At 39.9% G+C, this 12,477-nt stretch overlaps 1 protein-coding gene across 1 annotated transcript in view; it reads right to left on the reverse strand.

The window, feature by feature from the left end:
• The window catches only part of CORIN (corin, serine peptidase), a gene marked incomplete at its 3' end in the record, with an annotated part of 279,389 nt that overhangs the window by 54,486 nt on the left and 212,426 nt on the right, over positions 1-12,477 (reverse strand). The window contains 4 exon segments of the mRNA XM_081304554.1: positions 3,557-3,664; positions 7,274-7,390; positions 9,133-9,243; positions 11,511-11,618. Of these exon segments, the coding sequence (XP_081160680.1) occupies positions 3,557-3,664; positions 7,274-7,390; positions 9,133-9,243; positions 11,511-11,618 (444 nt within the window).

Raw genomic sequence — 12,477 nt, forward strand, 5'->3', positions numbered from 1 at the left:
TATGTCAAGATCATTATACTGTCATGTGTAACTAATTAAAACAATTTTTTTTAAAAAAGATGGATAAAGCATCATGGGTAACTTGAGAGGATGCCTGGGGGCACTACAGCCATACCTGACTTCACAGGGCCAAGGCGAACATGGCACAAAGAAGGGGAGAGACATGCCCAGGAGTTGGTCTTCTTACCAGGTTTCCGCACCTGCCTGGGTTACACACTACAAGGGGGAAATGATGGAGTAAGGAGAAATAGCAGTCTGCTCCTACCCACTAAGGCAAGGGCAGGTTTGCATTTTGCCTCCTAGCAAGGCACAAAGATGGTAATGATGCTGGGCTGTGACTGGATGGGATAACACAGGCTGCTAAAAATTGTTCTTTAAGAGGAATAGGATCCAGGCCGGGGTTGTGGCTTAGTGGTAGAGTGCTTGCCTAGCACTGTGTTCAATTCTTAACACCACACGAAAATGAGTGAATAAAAGCATTGTGTCTATCTACAACAACAACGAAAAAAGAGAAGTAAGCCTATTAGTACATTGTCTCATTGGAGATGAGATTTTCAGGTTTGATTCTGTTTTTAAATGTAGGGGCTTTGGGGAATGTAAGGAAAGCCATGGATGTTCTCTACCGAAAAACACACGTAGAAATATGAAAACATTTAAATGTCCGATTTCAGAGAAGTCACATACTCCTGCAAGCCTACTCACAAATAGGTCTCTAAAATAGTCATTTTAGCCTTCTTTTGTACTGAAGTCACCTGGGCAATTTAAGAAATACTGATTACTGGATCCCATCCAGAAGATCTCCAAGGGCCACTAGAAAGTTTTATAATATTTTATGGGATGGCAAGAACCAATTGAAGGATTTTCTGAGAGGAAAGTACCTATGTCCATCTTTACATAGAACCAAGCACATATATCTTGTAGTAGTCAGCTTTTCATTGCTGTGACAAATACCTGAGGAAAACAACTTAGAGGAAGAAATATCTATTTGGGCTCATGGTTTCAGATGTCTCAGTCCCTGGTCCAACAGCTCTAAGGCAAAAACATCATGGTGAAAGAGTATGTTGGAGGAGAACTGCTCAAATAATGGCTGCCAAGAAGCAAAGAGAGAGTAGAAGAGGCACAAGATATAGTCCCCAGTGACCTGCTTCCTTCAACTAGGTCCCACATCCTACAGTTCCCAATAATACCTTCAAATTCTTAATCCACTAATGGGGTCAGATCCTTCATGATCCAATCCCTTCCCTAAAGCCCACCTCTGAACATTGCTGCAGGGGCATCAAGCTTTCAACACATGACTCTTGGAGGAGTCTTCATATCCAAATGGGAATATGTCATATCCAAACCACAATATATCCCATCCTGAGGCTCTTTAAAAGATAAGATAATTGCTTCTCAATTAGAAATACTGTTTTTAATAAGAAAAGGATTGAAAGACCAAGGGGGCTAGCCCAGTGCTTGGCACTCAAAGTGGGCATGTTTGAATGTTTGCTAAATTTATATGCAGAGCACATGACAAGAGTATATATGGTGAGTGAGGGAGTTGGTGAGGCAGCAAGGGCTAAGGAAACAGTGTACTTGAACATGGAGAGAAAAACACTGTAGTATGGGTGGGAAGACAAAAATACATCCTTCACATTGCAAGCCAGTGCCCATGGGGGTCCTGAAACATGGTATATACATCATAAATAGTGTTCAAATGCGTGAGCCAGAGATATCTAGTTGCCCTTCCTACAACTTCTTTTTCTGACAGGTGACAACGTTTTTAAATTTTAGATTTTGAAGTATTTCAAACATAGAGAAATGAAATAACACATCCATTTACACCCCGACCAAATTTGACCGGGCTAAATGTTCTTTTCTACTCTTTTTAGTCTAATAGTAAGTGCCATTTCATGTCAAACAACCCCCAAAACTTGGACAATAAAACATGTCTTTGAGATGACTGTCACTCCTCAAAATTATTCATCCCAAATTGAAGGTGAAGTAAAGAAATAATTCTGAAAAAGTTCCACAGCAGATTAGGAGATGAGCAAAATGAAACAATGAGATATATATGTATATGTATACATATATATTACTAAAACAGCAGTGTGAGTATGTCTTCTCAAAGACTAGATTAATATCTACTATTCTATCATAGTGTACTGTGGTTTACCCTCTGAAACTCATGTTGGAGCTTGATCTCCAGATGGTAGAAACTTAACAATGACATATAAAAGTGAGGCCACTGGGAGGTGATTAAGAGTAGATAAGATCATCAGAGTTGAGCCCTATGATCAGGTACAAGTAGCTTTATAAAAGAATAAAGAACCTTCTGTCTCTCTCCATCTGAGCCCTAGGCCACTCTAGTTCTCTGTGCAAGAAAATCATCAGGTCATTAGTTGTGGCCCCCTAGCCTTAAACAAAAACCTTGAGCCAAAATAACTTACTTATTTAGTTTATGGTATAGCATTATTAACAACAGAAAACTGGCTCAACACATAGGAAAATCCATACCCACATGTGAGAAGTCAGGAGGTCTGGGACTGTGCTTTCAGTAGGTCAGTAAGTGCTCATGAAAACAAAAATCCTGTCAGTCTGAGTTTTTAATTAGCTGCCTCCTCAAGCCCCTTACCAGTCCACTTGTTTTACCTTGAGACTCCCTGACAGCTATGGGGCCATGTGAAAATTTTAGCAGATCCAAGACCCTGAGCCCATCAGCCTGCGGACTTCCTCAACTGAGAGGATGTGTGTTAACAGGAAATTCTGTCTTTCCAAAGGAAAGCTGACTGAACTGCTTCTCAACTTCTTGCCCAAGCTGAAGATGAGGCAAACATTTAATTATCAAAAGTGAAGGAAATGAGTGTAATAAGAAAACAGGGCCCAGAAGTCAGAAATCAATTCTAAAAAATCAGTCGTTAGAGATTTTGATTCATTTAAATCTCCCGTGAGAATCCATTCAGTCTTTTCTTCTGCCCATTCTGTGTTCCCCCAAATAATCCCTCCTCCTAGAAACCAATTTAGAGAGCACCACCTGCTTACGCCATTTGGAACTATTACACTGTCACTGAAACAAATTAACACAATGGTTCCAAAACCATTAGAGGTCACCAAAGTTTGTGGAAAGGTGAGAATAAATTTATAAAAAGGATGGACTGCCAAAGTTTATGTGGCTGTTTTGAAGGACTTCCCATTTGCTTCTTGGCTGAAGTTTCCATTTTGAAGCTGTGCTTTAAAAAGGAAGAAAGATAACATCTGCCTGCCGACGGAGCCAAGGAAATAATATATGGGAGTTGATGTCAAGTTGAAAAGTGACGGTAATGATATTAGGCAATGCAGATTTATAGTCCATTCACAATGACACATTTGTTTCTGATTTAAGTTAATTAAGACCATTTTGTTTCTTTCTGCTACCACATACAACCTTTGTAAGAAGAAAAAGCAAATAAATATACTTTCTTGGAGAGATTCCAGATTTCAGTAGTTTCATGTCAATGCAGAAGAAAAAGGCTGGGGGCAGCCCTGTCCCCATGTCCCCCCCCCCCCCAGGATTGCATCTGTCAGCTGTTGTACTTACTGCAGTTACTTAGACTGCTGTCTGGGTCACACAGAGAGCTTCCACCACATGAGTCAAGGCAGGAACTGTAGAGGCATCTTTGGTCTCCTTCTTGACATGGAGTCTGACCTGTGAAGGAAAGAAAGACACAGTGGCTTTCACTGACTCTGCATTCCTCACCCTGGGATCTGAAGGGTCAAGAATGCCTGGTGGAGCCGAGGAATGACACAACTTTAATTTCCTTCCAATTTCTCCCTTAAAACATCGAACACATGTGAAACAGGTACTATCTGAACTCATTTTCCTGGCAACTAAGTACAATAATCTATTCCAAGAAGATTCTACAGGAATGAAAAAAATAAGAAAAAAAAACCACAACAGGTGGTTGTTACTTTTAATGGAAAAAAATAGAGTTTTATTTTTACATGGGTGTCTATACTTGATTACAAAATAAAACTCAAGTGATTTGAGGGACAGAAAGCCATATGAAGATCTTGAAATTCTGAATATCCAGTGGCATTACTTGAAAAGCTCATTTACTCCCAATTCTGGTCTCCCCTCTAAGGAAAATTCCCTCGTATTAGTTGAGAACCCACACCTGTACAATGAGAGTGCTCTATCATAGTAAGTCTCTTCCAGCTGTTATCCACATCATCACGATGGCCTTGAAGAGCACCCTCAGCCTAGTGAGATGACTTAGGTTTCTTGTTTCCAAATGAATGACAGCAGTAATGTCAGCCTTTGCCCTAATGGCTTTTCCTTAAGGTATGTAGAAAGGAAACTGTTCTTCCCGTTGATTTCCTGGTCATTTGTAGATTAAGTGGATAAGGTAATAAATTACTGCCCTTTCACTTTCCATCTCTCCCTCATTATTATGGTCAATTACTTTTAGAAATGTCATGTGGAATCTGGAAAACACTGCAAGGCACTTTTCAGCATTAATCATGTTATGTATCTATAATCTTATCTATAATTCTAAGACAATGTTTATTATACTGGAATCCTTTTCCTTGCCAGGCTCACTACTATGCAATGTCATATATTACTGCCATACAGAAAAGAGATGTCACTGTTTATTTTTTTAAAGCTAACAGGTTAACTTTTTTTTTTCCCCTCAAGGCAAGCCTAAACAATTTCCATACGCTTTAAGCTCCTATGCAAATTTTGGGACAGTGCACATTCAATATTCCAGCAAATATTAAATGCTTACTCTGTGACAAGTGTATGTGACAAACTAGGTGCTGCATGTTGAAAGGTGAAGGAGCATGACAGCCTCTGTCACAACCCAAGCTTCACGATGGCTGTATGACCATTGCTTTACCAAAGATCTATATAAAGGGCAGCAGAAGCAGACAAGGGCACTAGGAGAAGCTTCCCAAAGGAGTTTACTAGGTAGACAGGGCTAGGCTGTGATGAAAGGGAAAGAGGGTTTTCCAAGCAGAAAAAGCTACACATGTGCAGGATGAAGTCACTGGATCTTCAACCTCTGTGGAAAATGAGGAAGAGTAGACAGGCAGGCAGAGCCAGAGCCTGGAGGGTTTTTAAGGCTAACTCTTCAACAGGACCTTGTGAGTAGTGGGGGCTGTTTGCCCCCCACCCCACCCCGCCATCTAGCAGAACAATTCTACAATCCATGATGACAGCTTTTATGCAGTCCAAGGCCCCCTCCATCCTCAGCTCTCTGATCACAGTCGCCTTCTCCCTGTACCCTACACATGCCTTGCTCATTCCCACCTCAGGACTCTTAGCCACCTGGTGCTGTGTGTCTGAAATGCTTTTCCAGTCCCTCTTCTCTTGGTGGATACCCAATGTTCTTTAGATCTGAGCTCCAGGATCTCGTCCTTGGGAGGCTTTGGATGAGGGCCCCTGCCAGGACATGCACACCACATTTTCCAGTGTAGGTCATGTCAAACTTCGCATTTAGACACTGACTTATATAACTATTTGTAGCATCTGTATGTCTCCCAGGAGTCTGTAATCTCTATCAGCAGTTTTGTTTGCCACTTAATTCCCAGTAGATGCCCCCATATTGGCATCATGATAGTGCTGAGGGCCATTGCCAAGTAGGTATGACGCATGGCATGACCCAGGTCATTTGCAGTGACATTGCATGTAAGGTGACCTTGCTCAAGGACCAGGGCGGATCCAGGTTTAGGGTGTATCCTGCTGGGATTAGGGAGTATCCTGCTGCCTCAGGCACGCCTGATCCTTGAGTTCCCATTGAGTTCTCCTGGGATTCAGAGAGTATTTGGGATAAAAAGCCGGGCAGAGCCCAGTGGATTTGACCCAGAACGTGGATTTCCCCCAGAACGTGTGTAGAGTGCCGGTGTGAGTTCGGGAATTGAAGAATTGCTGTTTGAATCTACAAGGCTGTGAGTGGCTCGTGATTTTGTGCCCAGCCAGACTGCGGCATGATAGCACATTTTTTTTTTAAGTTGAATCCATTACAGTAAACAATATAAATGTACTAAAATGTGACTTTTTCTATACATTTTATAATGTGATTTTCTGACATTTCACACATGTAAGGAAATAATCTGCAAATCCTGCCTTTTTCATAGTGAAGCATCCAAAATTATTTTGGATCATTTAGAATCACATAGAAATGATTTAATTATATGTAAAGAACAATTTGATCCAAAGGTAAGATCTTGGTTGATATGCACACAATAACTCATGCCTAGTAAAGGACTTCTGTTTGAATTTTAAAACTGATAAAACAAAGTTCTCTTTATGTATTATTTTCAAGTAATAAATATGTGTTATCAAAGCTCACCTTTTAGGCCTTGGAAGCTCCCTCACTAAAGCTATTCTAATAACCAATATTCTTTATGATGAAACTAGCTTATCTGTATATCTACAGTGTGCAGTCTCATTTGCTGATTATGAATATGCAAAGCCCAATAAATGCTGTAACCACACAATAAGGACCAACACTTACTCCATTCTCACTAAACATCAACCCTACAAAGTAGTTATCACTATTTGGAGTATGGAGACACAGAAGGATGAAGTAACTAGCCCAAAGACCACTGGATAGTAAGTGGTAGAGTCAGGGCTTGAAGCCAGGGCTGCAGCAACCACATTCCTAACACCTAGGTTATTCCTGTATCCTATAAGCCAACAATGGTGATGGGTAAGCTTTGAGATATTCCTAAGAGCTTTGTCCTGAGAGGCTTGCATATGCAAGAACTTAAAACAATCAGTGTGGAATTTTCTTTTCTGACAGAAATGTTCACATTTAAAAACCAACTTATTTGATCTACTCTTTCTTTTCAAGTTTCACACATGGATATCGCACTCTTTTTAAAGGGTGTTTGAGTTTATTGCTTGGTAATGTGAGACATTAGACTGCCTCTCCTTAACGTGGTTATTTTAGGAATTGTTCCATTTAATTTCAGGAGCTAGTTTTTTTTCTAATTGGAATCTAATCTCGTTTAATTGGATGCTCTGCACTAAACCTTCTTCTTTATCATGGCTCTCCCTATGAACAGCTAGTTGAATCTGACCATGTTGTTTCACCCCGTCCCTTCCCCCTGAGAAATGACTCTCAGCCTCTGTCACTCTAACACAGAAAGGTGTCCTGACTGCCCAGGGCAATGGGGATCCCTGAGGCAAAATGAAAGATTTATGTGGAAATCCTTCTTAAACACTAAGTTAACTTTCAGATATTTCACTCCCTTCCCAAGGAAAAATCCACCAATGAAGAAATGTCCCAGGGGCCTGGGACACACTCACTGTCACCACAGTTCTCCTCATCACTCCCATCCTTGCAGTCCTTGTCTCCATCGCACTGGAAAGAGCTGGGGATACACTGTCCATTCCTGCACTCCACCAGGCCCTGGCTGTGACAGGCTAGGAAAGATGAGAACAGCACTCACCTTATTCATTCATTCTTCAATCTGCAGATCACAGACATGATTCCTACCTATCAGGCATCACCAAGAAACGAAGTAGTCTATGTACACAAATGGATCAATCAACGGCTTGTTAAATGCCAAGCTTTTTATTTTATTTTTTTTTTAGAATGCACAGTTTACTTTCTAGAATTTTGCCTTCTTCTCTAAGGAGCACTTGCTAAAAATTCACTTTTTCTTGGGAAGTGTGGGGTTGTTTTCAGTAATAGTAGGGGTGATACTACCAATAATATGAGATATGTGAAGGAACTCTCAATATAGTTTATTTCCAGTAGCCATTAGCCTTGTGATTCCTGTAGTTTTTCTAATGTCGATGCCTACCATCCATTAGGGCAACAGAAACCCATGAACCTTGGGTTGTGTCCTTGCTGTCCCCAGATCATCTGCATACAGCCCACTCTGCTCCACTGGTTCACTGAGGAGGGGGCTGAGTTGACACTTCACTTTGAATTCAACTCAGGGCAGGGAAAAGCTGCACAACTTTGTTCATGAAACATTTTACAAAATATTCTTAGGCCCAAATTAAAACTGTTATTCAAATTTATGTTTTTGCCTCAAGTTATAAGCCAGTTAAATATTGAATTTCATATTTGGCATCCCTAGATTCCTTACTCACAGATTCAACCAACCACAGATTAAAAACACTCAGGGAAAAAAAGTTGTCCTGTACTGAACATGTAGAGACTTTTTTTCTTGTACTTATTCCTTAAATAAAATCTATATAGTATAACAACTATTTGCATAGCATTTACATTATATTGGGTATTATAAGTCATCTAGTGATTATTCAAAGTATATAGGAGGATACACATAGGTTACACGCAAATGTTGAAGCATTTATATAAGGGGCTTAAACATCCACAAATTTTGGCACCTATCCAGGGTCCTAGAGCCAATGCCCCACAGATATCAAGGGGCAGCTGTATATCAACTCTTTCTACTTTTATTAGAAAGCAAAAGGTGAAAAAAAATCTTAAAACTAGTTAGAATATGCATGAATTACATTACACTGACTCAGGTCAACTGTGCTCTAATATACAATTGCTATAATTCAATCATTTTTATTTTTGCCTGCTAGGGATAGTATATTTTCTGGGAGGTGGGAAAAACTTGTTGTTCCTGGTTTAGTAGTGTAAGAGCTACCTGAAATTTTCATTCACCCAGAAACACAATAGGCTGTAAAATGATCATTACAGTCACGTAATTTCTATCTCTATATAAAAATTACAGACTCTCTTCTTTCTAGCAGTTCTTCCCATGTTCTCCCATAAATGGCCCCCCAAACATGTTTGGAGGCTTCTATGGGGAAGTTTCATATAAACAGTGAAACTGTTTATATGTTGTTTGCAGAAACAAGAGCCACTGGTCTCTGGGAAGAGCATTACCTTTGGCAAAGTCACAGATACACAGAGAAGACCAGAGCAATGAGAAAGAAAACAGACGCATGCTTGGCAGATGAGTCACATTAAGTTTGGGAGAGAGGTGTGAAGTCACACACTATAATGCTATTGCCATCGCACTCCTTGGTTGCTACCTCTGTAGGTAAGAAACAAAGAATAAGAATATTTCCCCTGGAATGGTGTATAGACAGTGAACCTTGAGTATAGTCCTCAACCTTGAAAACCCACTGAACAAGAAGAAGTGGAAAGTAAGCAAAATGAGAATCCTCAGAGTACTCACAGCAATTAACCTCGTCGGATTTGTCCACACAGTCATGGTCACCATCACACACCCACTCAGCCACAATGCAGCGCCCATCCCCACAGCGATGCTCCTTTGCAGGATTGCAATCTGGAGGAAAGGAAGATGCATGGAGACAGAGAAATAGCATGGAAAACGTTTAGAATTGTGTGGCTCACAGTTCCAGTGTAAGAGAATCTATTCCCACTGCCCCAATACCTCAGAAATATTTCTAGGATGAGCCTGACACAATTAAAATAGTACCTCCCACCAACCAAGAGCCCTACTGCACACATCACCGTGGGGGAGATGTGCCTGCTACTCAGATGAATTACTACTCTGCCCCACTTTGCCAGGGCCCTGAGTCTGTTCTTATTGTTGTCCTCTTTTGTTTTCTTTCCTTATGGACAATTTGTGAATTTTATACTGACTCAAATAAACCACACTCTGATTTGTACTCCATGATGCAGAGAGCTGACTGGATGTATCTGTGACTGTCTCTCTTGTCTCTAAGAATTGTAACTTACCTCCCTGGCAAATTGGTAAGGCAAGTATCTCCTTATGTCATCTCTCCTGATGCTCAGCTTAGGTTTCCTATATGGACTATCTTAATATACAACTCATATTTGAAAGAACTACTGAGTAAGCAATGCAAAATGTTATTGTTTTCATGATTCTTTTCAACTTGGATTTAAACTATGTCCCAATCTACACATTCCTGGGGTGTAGGGGGAGATCACTAAGTGATGTTTCCTCTCTCGAAGGGCAGAATTCATGGACTGCCTTGCAATGTGATGTGTATAACCTAAATATAAGTTAAAAGATGTGTGTGGATTCACGAATAGCAGATTCAGTATGGGAAAGTAGCCTGTGAGTCTCCATGAATAGAGCCACTGTCATAGACTCCTGACATTGGAGTATTTTGGAGCAGTGAAGGAAAGTACGTAGAAGACATGGTGCAGAGAAAAAAAGAAACAAAAGGTGAAGTGCTTGGTTAGGAACCAGAACAGCCATCCAAGTCCAGTCCACTAGAGACAGGGAGCCAGGGCAGAGACCAATCTGAGGGAAGGTCATAATTACAGCCATTAGATGAAAACAACTGCCAGCTTCAGGGCACACACTTCATGATCTCCTATCTCCAGAAGATGAGTTTTCTTTTTACACACTAACTACTCTGGCCCTCTCCACTAACCTATCCAGCCACTAAACTACATGAACTGCCTCACTCCCACATTTTTCCATTTATTTCATTGGAAAAAAAGAGGGATTGGACTAGATGATCTCTAAAGCTCCTCGAAACTGTAGATTCTATGATGTGTATAACGCAATTCTAAGTCATAAGAATGCATTCAATCTCACCCTTTGTCTAACTCTAGTCAGACCTAGGAAACAATCCATATCTATCTAGTCACTCGTGGGATTATTTGTACACATACATATATTTCAATTTGTGTGTGTGATGCCGGAAACCGAATCCAGTACCGAACCCAGCATGCTAGGCAAGTGCTCACCCACTGAGCTACACTCACAGTCCAGTTTTTCCTATCTTATTAAATACAGTGAGTGGGGTAGTCAGATGATGTTCCTAGAAACTACCAACATTCCTAGCATGGAGTCATTTCTGACACCTATCACTCCAAGATATTCCTTTGATCATACTCCTGGTCCCTTTCCAATATTCCTTTCAACATTCTCTAACACTGCACACTGGCATTTTCTCATTGTCCATTCTCACCTCAGGTTGCCCTTTAGTTCAAAGTTCTTATTTTAGTCAACCAATAAATTGGTACCTAAAAACTCTAAAGTACAAAGCTGAAAAGGTAAATAAGCAAGAGTAATTTTGCTGGTTTAAATTTATGAGATGGCATTTAGAATTGAACATGGCTCTTTAAAGGATAGGTTCTTTAAAAAATAAGAATATCAGCATTTGTGGTTGAAACAAATGTGTCATCCTAACCCTAGGAGTGGCCTCTACCCAAGCGCTTGGGAATCAAATGCAGGAGGCATCTTTGATCACATCCAATAATTTGAAATCTGTCTATAAAGTTTTGCTCAAGAGCTCAGGATCCAAACATAAGACACTGGCTCTAATCAGAGGAGAAATAGAACACAGAGGAAAACCCATTAGCATTTTAACAACTTTTACCCATCTTTCCACCCCATTCATTAACATTTCCTTAGCATGATTATTTATATAAAATGTATTACATTTATACACATGATTGATTGAACAAAACTCTTCCTTCTAGGAATTACAAGAAACCAAACATTTTATAATTCAACTTGCTAATCATATTAACAAAGAGTGAGCTACAAGTTCTTGGTTATAAACATCTGTGATTTGCAATTAAAACCTTTAGGGAAACAATGCTACTTACCACAGTTTTGCTCATCGCTCAGATCCCCACAGTCATCATATCCATCACACACGAGGCTATAATTAAGGCATTTGCCTGTGTGACAGCGAAACAGATCCTCACTGCAGTCTGCAAATAAGAGAAACTACCAATGTGTTACCGGGGATGTGCAGATGTTATAATAGAGCTTTATTTAACAAAAGTCCATCATGGTCGGAGAACAATGATGACAATCTGGTCCACACCTATTGCTTTACAGGTGAGGAAATTATGGCACAGAGAGACCCAATGACTTGCTCAAGATTACTGAACAAGAGACTGTAGAACCAGGACTAAAGACCTTCGGGTCTTGAGCCGAGTACTTCTTCTGAAGGTGACTTCCATGTTATGTTATTCCTTTAAAGAAGATGAGAAAGGTCATTCTCATTTCACCTTGGTTCCTAGTGAAATTTATGTTCATGCTCATGCAGAATGAAGAATTTTAATAGGGGCGGGGGTGAGTAGTGCTTTCCTAAAAGTGTTTTATTTACAGTAAAAGTCTAGGTCAGTCAATGGTAAGCATAAACATAATAGAAAAAATAAGCCACTAGATAACAGAGTTGTTACTTCTTTTGCATAAACATTACTATTTAAGTTATCTGAATGTTGCATAACATCTGATCCTCAAATAAATAAGCACTGTCCTAAATAAGTAAGATGAGAATAAGTGAAGTGTAATCTTAAGAAGTTTGTAGTTTAATATTGAAACAAGTACCTGCAGGGAAATAGTTTCTCAATTTTAATACAAGATAAGGTCATCTATTGGATAGACCTGAACTCCTAACCCAGTTCTAAGGTCTGTTAGTTGTGGGACTTTTAGTGTGTTAGTTTGAAGGTGGGAAAATTTCAGCCACTTTACAGGTCTGGGAGAACATTTTAGTAAAATAATATATGTAAGGTGCCAAGACAAGTCAATAGGAAAAGAATGTTCTTTTTAATATATTATACC

This window comes from Spermophilus citellus, assembly GCF_964194105.1.
Source record: "Spermophilus citellus genome assembly, chromosome: 8".
Classification (NCBI taxonomy): Eukaryota; Metazoa; Chordata; class Mammalia; order Rodentia; family Sciuridae; genus Spermophilus; species Spermophilus citellus.